Source organism: Myotis nattereri, assembly GCF_964212035.1.
Source record: "Myotis nattereri genome assembly, chromosome: 11".
In the NCBI taxonomy this organism is placed as follows: domain Eukaryota; kingdom Metazoa; phylum Chordata; class Mammalia; order Chiroptera; family Vespertilionidae; genus Myotis; species Myotis nattereri.
In genome coordinates this window covers 12,565,500-12,587,801 of record NC_138086.1, presented here as the reverse complement: position 1 = coordinate 12,587,801, position 22,302 = coordinate 12,565,500, and the positions used below count along the sequence as shown (strand labels likewise).

Here is a 22,302-nt window from a genome sequence, read left to right as displayed (position 1 = left end):
ATCTCTGCTGTTAGACCTCTCTCTTTTGGTTTTGATAATAAGATAATTATACAAATTATAAATGTCCTCCCTTAAAGAAAATCCATATTTGGAAAAGATGTTCCAACCTCATAGACATGGTGGGTTTCTGATACATGTAATTAAGTTTAGGTCTTGAGGAGCCACCTGCAACTATTCTGTTGGGTGTCATTATATGCCAACTGTACAGCAGTAGGGTTGCTAAATAAGAGAATACGCTTCCTAAAATTTAAAACTTAAAAACATTTTGTTCATCAATACATTTTCATAGTTTAGCTTACATTTTGATATTTAAGAAAAAAATTAGTATGGTTTTTAACCATAGTAATACATGCTGGAATTTTATAATTATCCCAATTGTGTGTTAGGGATTATTTTTTTAAAAAGTGATTGGATAGAAAGTCACTGAATAAAATGAGAATTTTACTTATACTTTTTTGTTTTATGTGTTGATAATAGGATACATTCTGATCCCAAGATCTTGTTGTTACTTCCCAAAGGATGTTTAAGTCAGGGAATAAACTAGATTCCAGTCCCCCAATATACCACAGAGATTCCCCAAGTAACTCTCTGCAGCAAGAATTATACCTTTTACTTGTTTATCCCAGTATGGTATAAAAAAGAGTTCTAAGATGAGGATTATCACCTTCATTTATAGATAACAACCAGGATGTTCAGAAACCCTTGGCTACCTGCTCAAAATCTCCTCTCCTGGAGACAGTGTTTTTGTTTGCAGTGCAATGCTGTTTTATGACAATCTAATCCTGTGGCACATGTAATAATCCATAAGTACCCAGATAAGTAAACACCCATCAAGACTTTTTTTAAATATATTTTTTATTTATTTCAGAGAGGAAGGGAGAGGAATAGAGAGATAGAAACATCAGTGATGAGAGGGAATTATTGATTGGCTGCCTCCTTCATGCCCCGTACTAGGGGTTGAGCCCACAACCTGGGCATGTGCCCTTGACTGGAATGGAACCTGGAACCCTTCAATTCACAGGCCGACACTCTATCCACTGAGCCAAACTGGCTAGGGCCCATTCAGACTTTTTATTATCCTTTCCAAGTTTATTCCAATTTCTATAGGATTTAGGACCAACTTATTTCTTGAGATAAATAATTACCTAAACAGTAATCATTGTCAATATATATACATGTTGACAAACAAAATCAATAAAATGAATATAAATTTAAAGCAATATTATGGAAATACTAGTATATTTAACTCAGAAAACTGAATTAGAAATTATTTTTTAATTTATATTTTTGGTGATTATAGTTTTAAAGTATTTGACATAATATATGCTTTGAAACATGAAACTTTATTTGAAAGATTTATAAAATTGTATAGTTTACATGGATTTCAACAAAAAGTTTTATAAAATCTAAAAACTAATTTTACGGAGGGTCAAGATGATGGCATAAACACAGTTTTCTTCTCCTCCCAAAATCACATCAAAATTACAACTAAATTGCAGAACAACTATCATTCAGAACTACCTGAAATCTGGCTGAATGAGGTCCTACAAGTAGAGAATTGAAGAAGCCACATTGAGACTGGTAAGAGAGACGGAGGTGTGGAAAGGGCTGGCCCAACACCCACACGTGGTGTTTTTTTAATCAGGAAGAATATCTTGACTGGGGAGATCTATATGAGAAGCAAGGGGTCCAAGCCCCAACCATCTATGGGAGGCTCCTGTGGTGGGAAGAGAAGTCCTCAAAACTTGGGGCTATAAAAACCAGTGGGGATTGTGGCTGAATGACATGAAAGCTGCTGGAGTCCCAGGCAGTTCCTGCTAAAGGGCCCTTGCATGGACTTACTTGGACTCACTCCCTCTGAGCTCCAGAACTGGGGCAGCAGCTGAAAGGATCAGGGGACATATGGAAAGGAACTAAATTGTCTGGCATCAGGGCAAGAACTAGTGGGCAGCTTTCTCACAGACAGAAATACTGCCAGAGGTCACTGTTCCTATGCTGAGACCTCCCCTGCTACAGACCCAACAGGCAGGCACCATATCTGAGTCTCCATCAACCTGGTCCACAGTGTTTGTCCTGCCCTGGTGATTTCCTGAGACCCCATATCACACAGTTTGCAGCCCCACCCAAGCTGTTTGCAGTGGCATTTCCACATGAATGGCCTGTCTTGTCTCAGGCTTCAGACTTTCCTAAAATCTCTCAAACAAGCAGCAACTGGTGACAGCATGCCCCAAACCTCTTGATAAGTGGCCCCAGGCCCAGCACTAGCAGCATCCTGCCTTGTTTCGCAGCTTGGCCTCTCCTGGGCACCTCCAAACCCAACACAAGTAGCAGCCACTTACACACTGCTTGATAGCTCTTGCCAGGTGGCCCCAAGCAGGATACTGGAACTAGCTGATTTTGCACCTCCCAGGAGGCCTCAGAGCCAGTGCACCCAGTGGTCAGCTTCAGACTAAACCAAATTACAACCCTACCACATCCATGAATGACACACTCAAGGGGTAGACTCAGTGAGCACCAAAGCCCCACTGAAGCAAGTCCTGATCCATAGGGATGACTCCTGCACAGCGGCTCTTCCACTGTAGTACCAGCTGGTCCTCATAGCCAGTTGGTTTGGGGGTCAATTCCTCTTAGTAATGCTAACAGCAACCAAGGCTCAACTACAATAAAACAGTGCACACAGCCCACACAGGGGTGTACCTAGAGTACCTCCTAGCTCAGGGGACTGGGGAGGCTGAGCCACTGGGCCCTACAGGACACCTACTACATACACAAGGCCACTCTACCAATTCCAGGATACATGGCAGCACTACATAATACATAGAAATAAACACAGGGAAGCAGCCAATGAGAAGACAAAGAAACATATGGAAGCAACCAATGAGGAGACAAAGAAACATGTCGCAAATGAAAGAACTGAAGAAATCTCCATAAGATAAACTAAATAAAGTGTTAGCAAGCAAACTACCAGAGGCAGAATTCAAAACAATGGTTGTATGGAAGGAAGTTCATGACAATTTCAAGGAACTTAGTGAGAACTTCAAGGAACTTAGAACATCAACGACATGGAAAAGGACCAGTCAGAAATGAAGGATACACTAACTGAAATGAAGAATAATTTACAGGGAAGCAACAGGAGAGTAGAAGATGCTGAGAATCATATAAGCAATTTGTAATATGAGGAAGAAAAAAACACCCAATCAGAACAGCAAAAAGAAAAAGTAATTCAAAAATATGAAGATAGTGTAAGGAGCTTCTGGGACAACTTCAAGCATACCAACTTTGCATCATGGAGGTGCCAGGAGGAGGAGGAGGAGAGAGAGAGCAAGATATTGAAAACTTATTTGAAAAAATAATGACAGAAAACATCCCTTACCTGGTGAAAGAACTAGACATACAACTCAATGAAGCACAGAGCCCCAAACAAAATGAACCCAAAGAGACCCCCACACCAAGACACATCACAATTAAAATGCCAAAGGTTAAAGGCAAAATCATAAAAGTGGCAAGAGAAAAGCAGTTAGTTACCTACAAGGGAGCGCCCATACGACTGTCAGCTGATTTCTCAACAGAAACTTTGCCAGCCGGAAGGAAGTGGCAAGAAATATTCAAAGTGATGAATAACAAGGACCTACAACCTAGATTACTCTACACAGCAAAGCTATCATTTAGAATTGAAGGTCAGATAAACAGCTTCCCAGACAAGAAAAAGTTAAAGGAGTTCATCCCCACCAAACCAATATTATATGAAATGTTAAAGGGTCTTCTTGAAGGAGAAGGAGAAGGAAGAGAGGATCAAAAATATGAACAATAAAATGGCCATACATACATACCTATCAACAATTGAATCTAAAAATCAAAATAAATGAGCAAGGAATCTAATGAACAAAATAAACTGATGAATAAAATAGAATCAGATGCATGGAAACATGGAACAGACTGACGAATCTTAGAGGGAGGGGGATAGGAGGGGCAAGAAGAGATTATCCAAGGAACTTATATGCATACTAGAGGCTCAGTGCACGAAATTTGTGCACTGGGGCAGGGAGGGTCCCTTAGCCCGGCCTATGCCCTCTCACAGTTCGGGAAAACTCGGGATGTCCGACTGCCATGGAGTTGGGACAGGCTCCTGCCACTGCCGCTGCGCTTGCCAGCTGTGAGCTGGGCTCAGGGCTTCTGGCTGAGCGGCACTCCCCCTGTGGGAGCACACTTACCACCAAGGGGCAGCTCCTGCATTGAGCATCTGCCCCTTGGTGGTCAGTGCATGTCACAGCGACTGGTTGTTCTGCCATTTGGTCAATTTGGATACTAGCCTTTTATTATATAGGATATGCATTACCTGCGGTCACAGATAATAGGGTGCTGAAGTCTTGGGGTGGGGCAGGATCTGGGTGGAGGGGGTACTGGAGGGCAGGGGGACATCTATAATATGCTCAACAATAAAGATTTTTTAAAAACTAATTTTACAGAGTGAAATTCATGGGCCTTGAATTTTAAGCAACATCATGATTAGATGAATAAACCAGAGATTGACATATCTTTCTGTGTATTGTATTTTTTTATAACAGAAATTTGTTTCCCAATAATTACACTTGATATAGGGTTGATTTGGGGTGGGGTTTTTTACATCGTTTCTTAAAAATATCAAAATCGGAATCACTCTACATTCCATGCAGATCACCATGGAAGATCCTAAAGTTATTAGAGACACCTCTTTCTTTCCTGACCTCAAACAGAAAAGTACGATGTCAGGTCATAGGCTAATGGACTGCAGGACCCACATCTGGGCACTTTTGGTCACTAGAGAAAGGCACTAGTCAATGCTTTCTGACAATGACAAAAGTATGAGTAAAGAAACTAGTACAGCCCTAACCAACCGGTTTGGTTCGGTGGATAGAGCGTCGGACTGAAGGGTCCCAGGTTCGATTCTCGTCAAGGGCATGTACCTTGGTTGCGGGCATATCCCCAGTGTAGGGGGTGTGCAAGAGGCAGCTGATTGATGTTTCTCTCTCATCGATGTTTCTAACTCTCTATCCCTCTCTCTTCCTCTGTAAAAAATCAATAAAATATATTTTTAAAAAAAGAAACTAATACAGAGATTATGTCTGATTATTGGCTTTTAATGAGGATATATTCAATTTACTTTTCAAAATTATTCTTTAGAGCAGTCGTCGCCAACCTTTCAGACCTCACAGACCACCAGTGGCCTGCAGACCACCGGTTGGCGACCACTGCTTTAGAGATAATGTATACTAGCAATATTCATACAATTTTTAATTCAATCAGAAGCAACTATAAAGCTTACGAAATTTAGTGTATTATAAAAACAGACTTTTTTTTGGAGTCTGAAATAGTTTTTAACAGTATTTTCTCAAACTTTTTTTACCATAACCCACAGTAAGAAATTTGTTGTGCATCATTACCAGTATACGCAAACCTATGCATTTGTGTGTATATATAACTGATACCATCGATATATTTACTGCAAGCAATGCAATCGGATATTTTCTATTTTATATCTTTTTGTACACTGTTCATATTTTCCTTGCTGTATAATGCATAGCAGTTAAAAGTTAAGTTTCTACAAGTACACTTCTCATGCCACACCCACTGTGATACATTATGGGGGCCCACACATCAGAAACCGCACTTGATCGGCCTGGTCAGTGCTGGAAAGTAAAGGTAGAGAGGGAAGGGCTTGACTAGTGAGAAGAAGGACCATTGATAAAAGCAAAATTCAGGATCCTGAATTGAGCTTCAGGTGGTGTTAGTTGGACTTAATTCAGGGAACCTTCCCCCAGTGGCTGTGCAGGAAGCTACATCTGGAGACTCTGCCCTAAGGAAAACCCCTCAGGAGATGGATTCAGTTAAAAAACAGTTTAGAAGTGCAGCATAGTCGTGCTGCATAGACCATAGTCTGTTTCTTTCAAATACAGAGTTCAAGATGCACAGGGACAGGGATTCATGCTATTGAAATGATTACATTTTTCCTTGCAGGTGTCAAAAATACGGCGAGATCACAGCTGAACTATAACAGGGGTGCTTCTCTGTCAAAACAAAAGTAAGTTCCCTTTCAGATTAACTCAGAGCAAACAATACACACACTCGTTTTAGTTGTGCAACTATTATACTATTAATATAATTTTAAAGCAATTTGTTGAAAAGATTAGAAATATTATTAGCTTCATTTTTATCAAACTTTGACATAAGGATATGGTAAAATCCTGTATTTTTACATTTTAAAAAGACTTTAGATGACTGATTCTATTTTTTTACAACTGTCTGCTGTCCCACCTTCCTCACCTGAATTTTTCCCCAAAGAGCAAACACTGAGTTTTATCCCAAAAAGCAAACCATTTCTAAATTAATATTGTTTTATTCCCCCTGGAATTTATTTCTGTTTCTGAATAAAATGCATATGCTTGCTGTTCCTTCATTTACCCATTTTAGATAGTATCTGTTGTTGCTATCATTGAAGATAAAAACTTGGGAGGTACATTGTTTTTTGAGAACAGACATGTCTTTTTTTTAACAATTTCACTCTTAGTTTATGTTATCAGGACATATATGTTGTGGGTTGGAAATAATTTTCATTTGGAATTTTAGGCCTATGGCTCCATTTTCCTCCAGTTTCCATTTGATTTCTAATGTTTTCATTGCTCCAATCCTCAGAAACCTATTGGACTTTTTAAAGTCTTTATTGTTGAAAGTATTACATGTCCCCCCCCCAAGTCAAATCTTCTCCTGTCATCTTATATTAGGAGCTCCTTCTCCCCCATCCCTTTCCCTCTGTCAGCTACCACGCTGCTGTTCTTGTTCAGGCGTTTCAGTTTTACATCCCACATATGATTGAAATCATATGGTTCTTAGCTTTTTCTAACTTACTCATTTCACTTAGCATAATGTTCTCCAGGTCCATCCATGTTGTTGCAAATGGCGCTATTTCATCCTTTCTTGTGACTAATATTCCATTGTGTATATAGACCACATCTTCTTTATCCAGTCCTCTAGCATGGGACACTTTGGTTGTCTCCATATCTTGGCCACTGTGAATAATGCTGCAGTGAACATAGGGGTGCATATATTTTTGTGAATACATGATTTCAAGTTTTTCAGGTATATACCTAGGAAAGGATTGCTGGGTCGTATGGTAGCTCTATTCTTAATTTTTTGAGGAATCACCAGGCTGCTTTCCATAGTGGTTGTACCAGTCTACATTCCCACCAGCAGGGAATGAGGGTTTCTTTATTCCACAGCCTCTCCAACACTTGTTATTGCTTGTCTTATTGATAATGGCCACTCTAACAGGTGTGAGGTGGTATCTCGTAGTTTTTTTAAAAAAAATATATTTTTATTGATTTCAGAGAGGAAAGGAGAGGGAGAGAGAGAGCTAGAAACATCAATGATGAGAGAGAATTATTGATCAGCTGCCTCCTGCACGCCCCCTACTGGGGATCAAGTCCACAATCTGGGCATGTGCCCTGATATGGAATCAAAACGTGACCTCCTGGTTCATAGGTTGATGCTCAACCACTGAGCCATGCCAGCTGGGCTTTCTAGTTGTAGTTTTGATTTGCATTTCCCTAATTGCCAGTGAGGTTGGACATCTCTTCATGTGTCTATTGGCTGTGTGTATGTCTCTTGGGAGAGGTGTATTTTCAGGTCCTCTGCCTACTTTTGATTGGGTTGTTTGTTTGGTATTGAGTGTTATGAGTTCTTCTTATATTTTGGAGATTATACCTTTGTCTGAACCACTATTTACATATATCATCTCCCACTGATTTTTTTTTTAATATATATTTTATTGATTTTTCACAGAGAGGAAGGGAGAGAGATAGAAAGTTAGAAACATCGATGAGAGAGAAACATCGATCAGCTGCCTCCTGCACATCTCCCACTGGGGATGTGCCCGCAACCCAGGTACATGCCCTTGACCGGAATCGAACCTGGGACCTTTCAGTCCGCAGGCCAACACTCTATCCACTGAGCCAAACCGGTTTCGGCGCCACTGATTTTTTTTAATGCCAGATTTACAGAAACATATTTGCTTCAGATGTTAAATGTTTACAGTGATAATATTATTTTCTTATTGCTCTTAGAGAATTGTTGATTATTTCAGCTTACAAATTTTTAGGTAAAGAATGATTTGGTTAACCATATACTAGAAATGTTGGGCAGTTTGCAAATAGCTCCTCATTATGGCCCAATAAATGCTGTGCCCTATTATTATCAGAGAAATGCCTGGATGGCCTTTCTCTGTTGCTAGCAGAAATAGGACCCTTATCATCTCAAGAAAAAGAACTTTGAGACTCACACCGGAGGACGAGTGCTCTTTACTTGTATAGAGTTACATCTTTTCCAAAGTCCCATTTCCTTAATCTAGTCCTGGAAAATATTCAGCTGGGGATTCAGTGCAGCTAGAAGCACAGCCAGCGTCCAGGTTCCGTTCCATGGTGGAGCTGGGTCTGGTTTAGCAATAGGCTGCTTGCACATTAGTCCATTGTATGGCTCACATAGTCCGTGAGCCACGTGGGCGAGTGCAGGAGCGTGAGAGTCCCACAAGCCAGGAGTCAAGCACAAGCAAGGAAAAGCTTACAAACCAACAGCAAGAGGGCAAACTCCTTTGTTTAGGGGATTAAATATCCTAAATCTTCTCGGGCCAATGACCTGTTGCCAGGTGTGACTAACAAGCAAGTACTTCCCTAAGTCACCCAGACTTTCCTGGGCGTGTGTTACACTGCAGCTTCCTGGCAAAGCTGCACAGGTGTCATGCCTATAAAATGTGGCCTCCCTTGTTCCTTTCTGTTCATTTGTTACCAGTTAATTACAATGGTATAAAGACGCAACTATTATATTTCATGAGTTGTAATCTCTAGGCCAAAGTAGAATTGACTCTCTTAACTTTGCTGAAAATGAATGGGAATACTTATGCCTTGGAAAAATAAGGTTAAAATTTTGCAGGTAACAATTAGGACCCTGTCCCTGGTTTACAGGATTACAGATGCAAAGAGAGTGAAGAGAGAGGAGAGAGATAAAGGGAATGGCATCACATGCTTCTTTCTGTGAGGCCTGTTATATATATAATTTTCCCAGTAACTCCATAATGCAGCATAAGGAATCCATTGCAGAAGGGAACCCAGAAACTGAGGTGTTAATCGGTGGGAGGAGCAGAAAATGAATCTGACCCATGGCTACATTGCCAGTAAGTGGCAGAGCCAAGTTTGAAATCCTTATTTGTTCCATGATATCACACTGCCCCCTGTACCACAGTGTATAGTGTCTTAGCTTTACCCAGCATTGGAGACAAAGAAGGAAAGGGAGGAGTAAGGAGACAGGAATGTTGTCAGTCAAGACTTCTTTGTGAATAAAATTTGCTCCTGTTGAGAATTGTGTGGAGGAGGTATCAAAATCCTGTGAAAGAGGGTTGTTGCGTTAAATGACATTTAAAAGATTTTTTTTAAACAATGTTTCTACCGCACATCAAATCTTAAGACAGGTACGGTGTCTAGATTTTCATATTAGGGGTTGGGTTGTGGCTCTCACTTTAAAAACTCTTTTCTGAACTTTGTGTTAGGTCTTTAGAGAATGACCTGTCATTGAGGTTGAACTTGGATCAAAGACTCTGTCTGGATTCGGATGATGAAGCAGACCTTGCCAGGGAACTTCAGAGGATGTGCTCCAGCAAATCTGAGTCTGATCTAAGCAAGGTAAGCAGCACAAACAGGGAGGATGTTAAGTGACTCCATCCAGCAGTGGAGAGGCTTCTGGGAGCTACATTATAATGCTCATTCCCTGAAAGAAGTCCCTTAGGGAACAGCGTGGTTAATGCTCCAGATCAGAGCAGCGCTTGCCTTGCTCTGAAAAGCCCTTTTTTCCAAAATATTATTTATGCAGTAGGGGTCTCTATTTAAGCACAGATTGCTTTTCTAAACTCTGAAAAACCTGAAGCTAAAATTGCATGTGTTCATTGTAGCTCAAATCACACCAGCACCTTCGTGCAGCATTGGGTTAAGTCTATTCGTTTCCTCAGGCTTTTCTCTAACATTGGCAGCAAGTCATCTACCAGTAAGAGCATCACAGAAAGTGGAGCAACTGCAACCACTTTCCTTACAAATAAGAAACATAATCGGCCTGTATCATGTCCATAGTCATAGCCTTTATGCTGTGAAAAGTGAGATCCAGGTATGGGTATGTATCAGTGACCCACAATCTGAAAGAAGGCATTAATAGCATAAAGTGCAGCCTGGTTCGGCATGCCGATATCTGCAGCAAATTGGACCAAAGTTCCTCGATAAATGCCTTTAAGTTGAGAGGGAGCATAACTTGTGCAGCTTCCACTGAAAGACTCAACTATAATATTTCATGAGTTGTAATCTCTAGGCCAAAGTAGCATTGACTCTCTTATTTAACTTTGCTGAAAATGAACTGAAATACTTATGCCCTGGAAAAATAAGGTAACGATTAGAATTTTGCAGTTTTTATATCCTTTCGTTTTTTTGCCAAGTGATTTTATTTTTCTTTAGGGCTCATTTGGTCATTTTTGTACTTTTTAAGTAGGCACTCCTCCCTCTGTTATGGGGTGAGGCCACAACATTAGTAACAAAGAAACAGAATTTTTGGAGGATGAGTCCCAGAAATCAGGATTCTAAAAAGATTCCCAGGTGATTCTAATGTGCAGCCAAGGTTGAGAACCACTGCCTTAGGGCATGTTTCTCATGCATTTGCTGTTAACTCGCATGAAGGCTTCAAGTCTGCCATGGGAACAGTACAGGATTGAGGGTACGTTCTGCAGAGCTACTGTCTGTGGATGAAAGAAGAGAAAGAGAACACTTCTGCTGCTGCTTTTCCATTGACTTTAAATTGTGCCTTGAGTGTTACAGTCTAACTGTGAAAACACGACTTGATTCGTAGTATATTTTCCAGATTGCAGATTCCAGGGATGATTTAAGGAGATTTGATAGTCCAGGAGACAACCCTACATTTTCACCAGCTGTTCATAATCTAAGAATGCCAGTGTCACAAAAGGTAAGTGTTCATTTGCCCCCAGAATCAGACAAACACGGATAGCTTCGGAATTGACTTCACAAACCTTCTTTCAATGTAAATCACAAAGTTATTTTTAAACCACAGCTATGAAGTGAGAAATAGAATAGAGGTCAATATGTTAACTAGTTAAGCAAAGTTGTAAAGCTTACTGTTTAGATAATAACTTGAAAGAATGACCAGAAAAGCATTACTTTTAATCCTCACCTGAGAACATGCTTTTTTGTTTGTTTGTTTTGTTTTTTGTTAATTCACACCCAAGGTTATTTTTCCATTCATTTTTTTAGGGAGAGTGGAAGAGAGAGGGAAAGACAGAGAAAAACATCGATGTGAGAGAAGCACATCAATTGGTTGCCTCCTGCACAAGCTCTGACCAGGGCTTGGGCCGGGGAGGAGCCTGCAACCCAGTTACCATTGCCCTTGTAGGGTTGTTTCCTGGACTATCAAGTCTCCTTAAGTCATCTCTGGAATCTGCAGTCTGCCCTTGACCGGAATCAAACCTGAAACCCTTTGGTCTGCAGGCTGACACTCTATCCACTGAGCCAAACCGACTAGGGTGCATGCTTTTTTTATTATTGATTTCAGAGAGAGCGACTTTAACATCGATGCGAGAGTGAAACATTGATTGGCTGCCTCCCACACTTGCCCAGACTGGGGATCGAACCCCTGACCTTTAGGTATATGGGAGGACACTCCAACCAACAGAGCCACACTGGCCAGGGCAGCAGTACTTTTTTTTTTTAATATATTTCATTGATTTTTTACAGAAAGGAAAGGAGAGGGATAGAGAATTAGAAACATCGATGAGAGAGAAACATCAATCAGCTGCCTCCTGCACACCCCCTACTGGGGATGCACCTGCAACCAAGATGCATGCCCTTGACCGGAATCGAACCTGGGACCCTTCAGTCCTCAGGCCGACACTCTATCCACTGAGCCAAACCTGTTAGGGCCGCAGCAGTACTTTTTGTTAACTTCTGTTTGAGACCTAAAATTATATTCCAAAATGTGGGGTGTCTTTTGAGACGGTCTCCATTCGTTTTCATTTGTGTCTGGGTTGCTTCATTTTAAAATGTGTTGTTTTTTTTTTTCATTTGAGAACTTTTATGATTTACTGCATTTTGGAATTTTGAAGTTAATTACAGCAAAGGGCTGAGCGATTAATATAAAGATATTTTATGTTTAAAAACTCTTATTTTTAGCTTAGTTTCTTAACTTGCCTGAACATGTATCATGTTTCATTGAGAGACTTTCCTTTAGTCAGAATGTCACCTGGAAGAGCCAGGATTCCAGAAGACTTCATCATTTACCTCTCTAAATAATTTCCACAACTGGTTTAATAAATTCCAAGAGGCGGACCAGCATGGTACTCCTGGGTGAACAGAAACAATAAACTATTTCTCAGCCAGGAGCTATTTTGTGAGGGTGCTGGTCTTGCAGAGGCATTTAGTAATATGTGGTTTGCTCACCAAGCCATGTCAATTGTGGCTCACACCCTGTTCTCATCCACTCCCCTGTGGCTTCCAGAGGCCTGTGGGGGAGTGCAGAGAGCGGGACTGTACAGTGAGGGTGGTGAGACTATTCCATTATGAATCCTTATCCGTTCACCTGGCAGCCTGGGCTCCTGTTCTCTCACTGCTCCACTAGGCTTCGGTTCCGATGAGTTATATGTGAAACTATGTGAGCTGTGTGCGTTGGGGGAAGAGGTGGAGGCCAGGAGGTAGTGGCAAGGCTGAGTCCCACATAAAAATGCATAACATGATGACCTGTAAAGACGAACATGCCCTTTCTGGCTCACCTCATCATCTGCCTGCTTTTTTCTTTGTCTTCAATTGGGAACAGTTTGGAAGCACAGCAAAAGCTTGATTTGGAGAGTGCGTAAGGGAGGATGACCTGAGGAGGTAGCCGGAGGCACTGCTGAGAATTCTGGCTAGAAAATACTTGTTCGGGAGCTGTCCCTGAGCTTTGGCTGGGAGCACATGTCTTGGTGTGCCAGGCCCACTCTTTAGGATTCCTTGTGCAGTAGCCAGTGGAAGGAGCCATGAAGGTCTAGGAAGAGCAACAAGGAGTCACTGCTTCTCCACAGGCCGAGTCACTTTCTATATAAAAATGTTGACTGGTTGTGACCGGCTTCCTTTGTTTCAATGTCGAATGGAGACCCAGTTTTGTACCTCTACCTCTCTGTCACATGACCCTGTTCAGTTGCTACAATAAGGTACTATCCATCAAAAATAGTACTGCGAGTGAAATAAGTTCTGGGCAGCTCAGGACAGCTTTGTTTGAAAAGGGATATTTTTTGAAAAGTATCCTTTTATACTCTCTGGACTCATAAAAGAAAGAACCTTGTGGTTTAAATGTGATTTGATGTGGGCCTTAGGGCAGCGACCCACAGACCACATTTGGAGGGACTTCCCCAATGGCTGGAAGATGTATTTCTAAGAACCTGTCAGCAGAGGGCAGAGTAGCACTCAGCACCCTCCTGACAGCTTGGCAGGCTCACTCCCTTTCTATCCTCAGCTGGCATTTCTTGGTTAGAGGCCCAGCTTCTTCTGTTATCAGGAAGCAATTCCCTTTAGAAGAGCTCTCTGGCTTGCTTGGAATCATTTCTACTGTGTGGCCACCATTATACACTGAAAGACATGAATGAGTAAATTACCCTCCTACTCCTCATTTGCTGTAATATAACTCATTCCTGCTCCAGCAAAGAGAGCACGGTGGGCTTTGTTAATTGCATGGCATGTTGGCCACCCTTCTAATTTTTTTTTTTTTTTACATACAAACATTTAAATCATCAATAGAATGAACAGGTACTAACGAATATTTTCTTCTTATGAAAATGCAAATAAGTCCCCCTAAAGCAAAAGTTCTTATCTTTGGCTACCTAAGGAAATCCATTTGCTATGCTTTTAATCCCCATTCCTGAAAGGTTCTGATGTAATTGATCTGAGGTACAACCTGGACATGAGTTTTCTAAAGCTCCCTGGTGATTCTTACGTGCAGCCGGGGCTTAGATCCATGGCTCTAAAGCATAGCTCTGATCTGTTATCCTTATTCCCCACCCCATTCCTTTGGGTCCTCCCAAATGCATCTTTAGAAAGGTTGCTGTACCTTCATGTAACTTATTTCTACCTGTAATTTACTATTCCCACACCTACACTTCTCCATGTCTATTTGCCCTTCTACCCAGGGAACTCTTTCTCTCCTCTTCACCTGTCACAGCCCTCTACGTCCTTGAAGCACCATCTCCAATGCCCTTTTCCCTACAGTACTTTCTGTTACTTCCTGCCCCCTACTCTACCCTCTAGAAAAGCAGAGATTATAGCAGCCTTTTCACTTTCATCATATGCTCAGTATTGAGTGAATGAATGGTTCTGAGTTAACAATATTTCGTTAAGGCTCTTTATGGACACTGCCTTCCTAGTGTGCACAATATTGACAGTAACTTTATATGTTTCACACAGAGAACTCGGGTTTTAGTGCAGGAAGCATTAAACACCATTAACTTTCCTAGCCCTGGGCTCTGGTCCTTCTTAGCTTTGGGGAAAACACCTCGAACCCTGTGCTTGGCTGCCAGGGTGGTTGGAACATGGCTCTGGGTTCTGGTCTTACACTCTCAGCCTTGAATGGATTCATTAACCTCACTGAGCCAGTGGTTCTCCACGCTGTCATCCCACCTCCTCCTGTTCTGTCCTCACACCTCCAAGGACTGATGCAGACCCACATTCCTATGCTCAGCTTCAACACCCAAACCACGTTTCTAGTTGTTGTGGGCGCTTCTTGGTACTTCATTTCACGGGGGCATTTCCCGCCTCAGACCATAAAGATGCACTCCCACCCCTTACCTCTCTACCCCCTCTACCCCACTTCATGATGCGGATTAGGAGGCAGACAAGGATACCCTGTGTGCCTTCCCTCTGCCTGGGCCCTGGCACTACGTGGACTTCCAGAGGGAGGTCAAAGATTGTAGCAAAATTATTTATAGTTACACCCGCCTCTCTTCCTCATGGGTTCTGTATACCAATCACTCTCCGTATTATAATGTGCCCTGTCTTCTGAATACTCCGTATGCTTAATTTGCTGGTGTTTTAGACCAACTTACACATTGGGATGGGCCTTCGTAGACCCACAACTAAGTCACATTTTACAGATTTCAGAAGGCACGCAGGAGAATCCAACTCCCAGCTCAGGCCCAATTGTTACTTTCCATTAAGTATTTTGCCTGTTAAATTCTAGTTTTGCGTGTTAAATCTTTCAAAGATTACCTTGCTGTTTGGTTGTGTTATTGCTTTTAAATTTAAAAAAGGGGAAAGTAATCAGTGTCAACTGCTTCAGAGGCCGTGGAGCGGCTCACTTAGCAACTCACTTCACATTTGCTGGTTGGCAGGACTTCACACACTAGAGGGGCAGACACCTTGAGTGAACCTTAGGAGCTGGAGGCCTTGTCCCAGCTTCATCACTCTGTGGCTGTGGGCAGGTAGTCTTACCTGTCCAGCTCTCCGTTCCCTCCTGGGCAAAGAGAGAGACGTGGACCATGGCTCATCCTTATGAGAGTTCTGAAACCAACACTGGGAGACGAGAGCAAGCCTGGACGGTCTGGAGGCACTGAGTCATGGGATTGCTGCGCAGAAGCGTCAATCACCATGTCCACTCCATTAGGGCAAGGACATTGCTTTTTCGTGTTCGCTGCCTGAATGCCAAGCACCTAGTCTAGTGCTCATCTGCTGGTGAAATGCTCCAAAAATATTTGTTGATTACTGAGTAGTAATCCAGGTTTTAGTTTGCAGATCTGAAAGTGGAAAGCAGAAAAGTTAGGCGACTCCCTCAGAAAAGGGAGGTGATTTGTACAGCTGCCTACCAATAGTCGGTCCCAGTTGATCATTTCTATGAAACTCCTGTTGCTGAGGAGATCCCAGGCTCTGACACTTGACTCACTGACTCCTGTATCTCGTTTGTGACAGCAGAAAGGGCCTGATGGAAATCTGTAGGAAGTTAGTCATGCAGCTTCTGTCCATTGTCATTGCCTTTTTTCATGAGAACGTTGTGTAGGGAGAAGCTTCTACATGGGTCCTCAGAAAGAGAGAGAGGAGAACGTGCTCCGACTGGTAATGAAAGTTGGTAGCAGCGTCAAATGTGACAAATTTCTTTTGTTCCTTTTCTCTGACAGGTCAGTCCTCTCAGCAGCCATCAAACCACCGAATGCAGCAACAGTAAATCAAAGACTGAGTTGGGTGATTTAAGAGTTAAATCTTTCCTTCCTGTTCCTAGAAGTAAAGTTACACAGTGTTCCCAGAACACCAAAAGAAGCAGCAGCAGCAGTAATACAAGGCAAATAGAAATAAACAACAACTCAAAAAACGAGATTTGGAACTTACACACAAAATGAACACATAGAAAAATCTAACAACTAGGCCTGCCTACAATATTCTCACTCTTAACTTCTGTAAATTTCAAACAGAAACCAAGGACAGCAAGATGTAAATACCTTCAAATGAATAAAATATTTTCACATAATATGAAGTATGAGTGCAGGACCACTATTCATTTTTTGTAAAGAATGTATTTATAACCAATAATTTGTTGCTTTTTTTCATTTCTGTAAGATTGAACTTCAATATCAAGAAGTAATGCCAACTTTTCAAGTAGTTTTATAATAGAATTATTGTAATAGTTTTAATCAACATGTTCAGGGAGTATTAAAACAAAACTGTGTGTACTGTATACCTATATATGTATATCTAAATATGTATATATTTAAGAAAGTCAAGGAATCATATTGCATCCTAAAAGTTACAAAATGTGTACAGTGTTGGCTTTGATAAAGTACCATTTTAAATGGAGATCATAATTTTATGTTCACTTGATGAGGAATGACTCAGAATGAGGCAATAACTAATCATTTCTAAACAATTACTTTCCATTAAAAGCCATATTAAGTATTTTGCCTGTTAAATTCTAGTTTTATGTTTTAAATCTTTTAATAGTTACATTGCTGATTGGTTTATCATGTATATTTATGCTTATGAGTTTGCATTATGACTGTAAAATACAAAATTATATAATGCAATAAAATGTTATTCTTTCTTATAAAAGTTTTGTACCTAAGTGGATATGAAAAAGATTACATAAGTGCTTCAATAAATTAATCCAAGAGTTAACTCCCTTTTCAATTTAATTCTGGTATCATAACTGATATTTTTTAGAACTGTTTCTTCTAAAATTAATGAAATTACTCTTACTAATACAAATCAAAGTTAAGATGCTTTGACATCAAATAAAATATTGAATTAGAGCCTGGCCAGTGTGGCTCAGTAGTTGAGCATTGACCTATGAACCAGGAGGTCATGGTTCGATTCTGGTTAGGACACATGCCCGGGTTTCGTGCTCAATCCCCAGTGTGGAGCATACAGGAGGCAGCTGATCAATGAGTCTCTTACTATTGATGTTTCTATCTCTCTCTCCCTCCCTCCCTTCCTCTCTCTCTAAAATCAATAAACATTTTTAAATATTTTCAAAAATACTGAATTAGTGAAATAATTTTGCTGTAGTTTCTATCAATAGCTCATAGTAATTTGTCCCTGCAATAATGGATATTTGTGTTCCAACTTAGGGACATTCATGAAATGTGTCCTACATGTTGGTGTTTTACTAGCTGTTCACAAAAGGGCCCACCCGTTTTAGATAGTGGGTTTAAATAAAAATAAACATTTAAATCAAGCTCTAAAAATAAGGTGCTCACTGAACAAGCCACCTTCCTTTTTTTTTCTTAGGTATCCCCAAAAAAGTATGATTTTATACTAAGAATCATTTATTTGTCTTAAAAGTATTAAAAGCCCTTTCTTGGTCAGAATGATTTACACTGAAGTACACATATGTGCATTGGTACTATATTAAACTCTTAAGGAATGTCTGCAAGTATCTTTAAAAAAGTCAAAATGTGTAGTCAAGATTATGCCATACATAAGGGGTGACGTGGAAGAAAATCTATCAGGGAAGAATTCTAACAATGTCAGCATTTTGCCTGGGCATTACCTCTGGAAGGAGAATCTTGGAGTGTATAGCTCGAACTGCATGTATAGAGAAGTGGGCAGTGAGATGGATGGGGTGGGGGGGTGGCTAGAGCAAGGGACAAGGTGGGTGGATAGAAGAGACTGGAAGGAAATAGTCTTAGCTTAATGATTAGGCACTATGTTTTATACTAGAGGCCCGGTGCACAAAAATTTGTGCACTCGGGGGGGGGGGGCGGGGTCTCTCAGCCCGGCCTATGCCCTCTCACAGTCTGGGACTCCTCAGAGGATGTCCACCTGCTGGCTTAGGCCCGCTCTCTGGAAGATTGGGCCCAAGCTGGCAGTCAGACATCCCTCTTGCAGCCCGGCAGCCCTTGGGGGATGTCCACTTGCCAGCAGGGAGCAGGCCTAAGCTGCAGTTGGACATCCTTAGCGCTGCTGAGGTGGGAGAGGCCACCACCACCACCGCTGTACTGGCAGCCTTCAGCCTGGCTTGTGGCTGAGCAGAGCTCCCCCTGTGGGAGCACACTGACCACCAGGGGGCAGCTCCTGCATTGAGCATCTGCCCCCTGGTGGTCAGTGTGTGTCATAGTGACCAGTGATTCCCAGTCGCTCTGCTGTTAGGGTCAGTTTGCATATTACCCTTTTATTATATAGGATAGAGGCCTGGTGCATGGGTGGGGGCCGGCTGGTTTGCCCTTAAGGGTGTCCCCGATCAGGGTGGGGGGTCCCGCTGGGGTTCCTGGCTAGCCTGGGTGAGGGACTGATGGCTGTTTGCAGCTGGTCACACCTCTTCAGGGTGGGGGTCCCCACTGGGGTGCCTGGCCAGCCTGGGTGAGGGGCTGATGGCTGTTTGCAGGCTGGTCAAGCCCTCCCCGCAGTGGGGACCCTCACCTCATGGAGGTCTAGTCAGCCTGGGTGAGGGGCTGATGGCTGTTTTCAGGCTGGCCACACCCCCTTTAGGGTGGGGGCTCCCCACTGGAGTGCCTGGCCAGTCTGGGTGAAGGGCTGAGGGCCGTTTTCAGGCTGGCCAAGCTCCCTGGCAACGGAAGCTCCCAGCCTCTCCTTTTTTCTTTTTTCTTTTTTTATTCTGGGATTTATTTACCTTCTATAATTGAAACTTTGTAGCCTTGAGAGGAGCTCAGAGCCAGCCAGGGCGGGCGGGAGGGAAGCCACCTGCTCGCTCCAGCTCCGTGGCCACGGCCAGCTGAAAGCAGGTATCTGGGGTTTATTTACCTTCTATAGTTGAAACTTTGTTGCTTTGAGTGGAGCTCAGAGTCCGCAGTGGCAAGTGGGAAGCTTGGCTTCCTCCATCATTGGGGCAACCAAGCCTCCTGCTTGCTCCAGCTCCGTGGCTGCCAGTTGCCATCTTGGTTAGGTTAATTTGCATGTAGTTGCTCTGATTTGCTGGTGGGCGTGGCTTAAGGTGTAGCAAAGGTACAGTCAATTTGCATGTTTGTCTTTAGTGTAGATTAGCATCTTTTCTGAAGATAAAGTTCCTATTAAAAATTGATACCTAAAAATCCATACCATTTTTATACACCAATAGTAAACTCTCAGAAAGAGAAACTAAAGAAAAATCCCATTTACCATTGCAATAAAAAATAAAATTAAGATACTTAGGAATAAACCTAAGAAGGTAAAAATCTATACTCTGAAAACTATAGGACGTTGGGAAAAAAAGATGGAGATATAAAAAAAGTGGAAGAATATAACATGTTCATGGATTGGTAGCATCAACTTCATTAAAATGTCCATATTACCCACAGCAATCTACAGATTCAATGCAATCCCTATTAAAATACTAACAGCATATTTCACAGACCTAGAAAAAACACTCAAAAAATGTTTATGCAACCAAAAACCCTGACTTAGCTGCAGCAATCTTGAGAAAGAACAAAGTTGGAGGAATCATAATACCAGATATCGAGTTATACTATCAAGCCATTGTGCTCAAAACAGCCTGGTACTGGCACAAGAACAGTCATATAGACAAATGAAACAGAACAGAGAACCCAGAAATCAACACAAGCCACTATGCTCGAATGTTTGACAAAGGGGCAAGAGTATACATTGGAGCAGAGACAGTCTCTTCAATAAATTGTGTTGGGAAAATTGGACAGGTGCATGCAAAAAAAAAAGACCTAGACCACCAACTTTTACACCATAGACAAGAATCAACTCAAAATGGATAAAAGACTTAAATGTAAGATGTGAAACCATAAAAGTCCTAGAAGAAACCATAGGCACCAAAATCTCAGACATCTCTCATTGCATCACGTTTAATGATACATCTCCTAGGACAATGGACTAAGGAGAAAATAAACAAGTGGGATTACGTGAAAATAAAAAGCACTGAAAAATAAACTATCAACAAAGTAACAGGAGACCCCACTACATGGAGACTATATTTGCCAGTGATACATCTGATAAGGGGTTAATCTCCAAAATATATAGGGAACAGATATAACTTAACAAAAGGAAGACAACCAATTTTTAAATGGTCAAAGGACCTAAATAGACACTTCTCTAAAGTGGACACACAGATGGCCAGGAGACATGAAAAAAATGCTCAAAGTCACTAATCATCTGAGAGATGCAAATCAAAACAACATTGAGACATCACCTCACACCTGTCAGAATGGCTGTCATCAACAAACAAGTGTTGGCAACATTGTGGAGAAAAGGACACCCTAGTACACTGCTGGTGGGAATGCAGACTGGTGCAGCCATTGTGGAAGACAGTATGGAGTTTCCTTGAGAAATTAAAAATGGAACTCCCATTTGACCCAGTGATCCTACTTGTAGGAATATATCCTAAGAAACCTGAAACACTCGTCAGAAAGGATATATGCACCCCTATGTTCATAGCAGCACAATTTACAGTAGCTAAGATTTGGAAACAGCCTAAGTGCCCATCAGCAGATGAATGGATAAAAACCTTATGGTAAATTTACACAATGGAGTGCTACACAGCAATAAAAAGGAAGAACTCTTACCATTTGCAAAAGCATGGATGGACCTGGAGAATATTATGCTGAGTGAAATAAGCCAGTCAGAGATACGTATCACATTATCTCACTCATGTGGAACTAATGAACCAAATAAACTGATGATCAAAAATAGACCCAGAGACATAGAAGCATGAACAGATTGTTGAATCTCAGAGGGAAGGGAGGGGAGGGTGGTTGGGAAAAGATCAACCAATGAACTTATATGCATGCATGCATAACCCATGGACACAGACAATGGGGTAGTGAGGGCCTGGGGAGTAGAGGGCAGATGGGAGCGGGTTGGAAGAGGTTAATGAAGGAAAAAGGAGGACTATATCTATTCTGTCTTAAATAGTCAAGACACTTGAATATCAGGATTCATGAGCTCAAATTCTAAGCACAAAGCTAACTTAATATCTCTGGGCTTCAATATCCTCAGAAATATTAGAGAATTTTTCCTGTTCCCAGGGGAAAAACAGCACAACAGAAAAACCAGAAATCCTACTGAAAAGAATCAACAGTAGACTAGAAGAAGCAAAGGACCTAATCAGTGAATTAGAAGAAAAGGTACAACAACAAAAAATTCAGAGCAGCAATTGTGTATGTGCGGGGGGGGGGGGGGGGGGGAGGGGGGGGCGTGGAGCAATAGGAGAGTTTAAGGGAGCTTTTGGACAACATGTAAGTTAACAACATCTACATAAATCAACAGCAGATTAGATAAAGCAGGAGATCAAATCAGCAAATTGGAAGTAAAGGTAGCAGAAAATACCCAATCAGAGCGTGTGTGTGGGTAGCCATAGGGTGACTACAACATCTTCTTTTCCTTCCTTTCAGTTGCTAAATGTTAATTTATGTCTTACTTAATCCTATAAATACTTATATATTAAGTATCTTTACCTTTAAACCTAATATTTACCCAATGTACTTGAAGAGAATTACTGTATCAACTAATCCTTTCTACAATGTTTACAGTTGGGCAGTCATGTCAGCCATGGAAGTCTTGTGGTATTTATTTGTGTTTGTTTATTTCAGTGTAAGCCTACACCCTGTTAAGCTCACATCTTCCCTATTCATTGGAACATTGGCATTGGCAAGATGGATCATTATTTTGTTCCTTCTCATGCTTCTTTGACTTGTTTACCTCATAACCACTTTAGAGATTTTAAAATGAGACCCAGGTTCATGGCAGCACACAGCACTCTGTGACTAGATCTGAGATTGAATGACTACTTTCTCATTTCAAATCTAGGCCCATTCCCTCTTGA

At 41.5% G+C, this 22,302-nt stretch overlaps 1 protein-coding gene across 1 annotated transcript in view; it reads left to right on the top strand.

Annotated features, from left to right (window-relative positions):
- Positions 1 to 17,550, top strand: part of CTTNBP2 (cortactin binding protein 2) — a 99,737-nt gene extending 82,187 nt beyond the window's left edge. The window contains exons 16-19 of the mRNA XM_081102068.1: positions 5,995 to 6,058; positions 9,572 to 9,704; positions 10,921 to 11,022; positions 16,205 to 17,550. Of these exons, the coding sequence (XP_080958194.1) occupies positions 5,995 to 6,058; positions 9,572 to 9,704; positions 10,921 to 11,022; positions 16,205 to 16,423 (518 nt within the window). The 3' untranslated portion in view covers positions 16,424 to 17,550. The remainder of the gene's footprint in view (positions 1 to 5,994; positions 6,059 to 9,571; positions 9,705 to 10,920; positions 11,023 to 16,204) is intronic.
- The last annotated feature ends 4,752 nt before the right edge of the window (positions 17,551 to 22,302 follow it).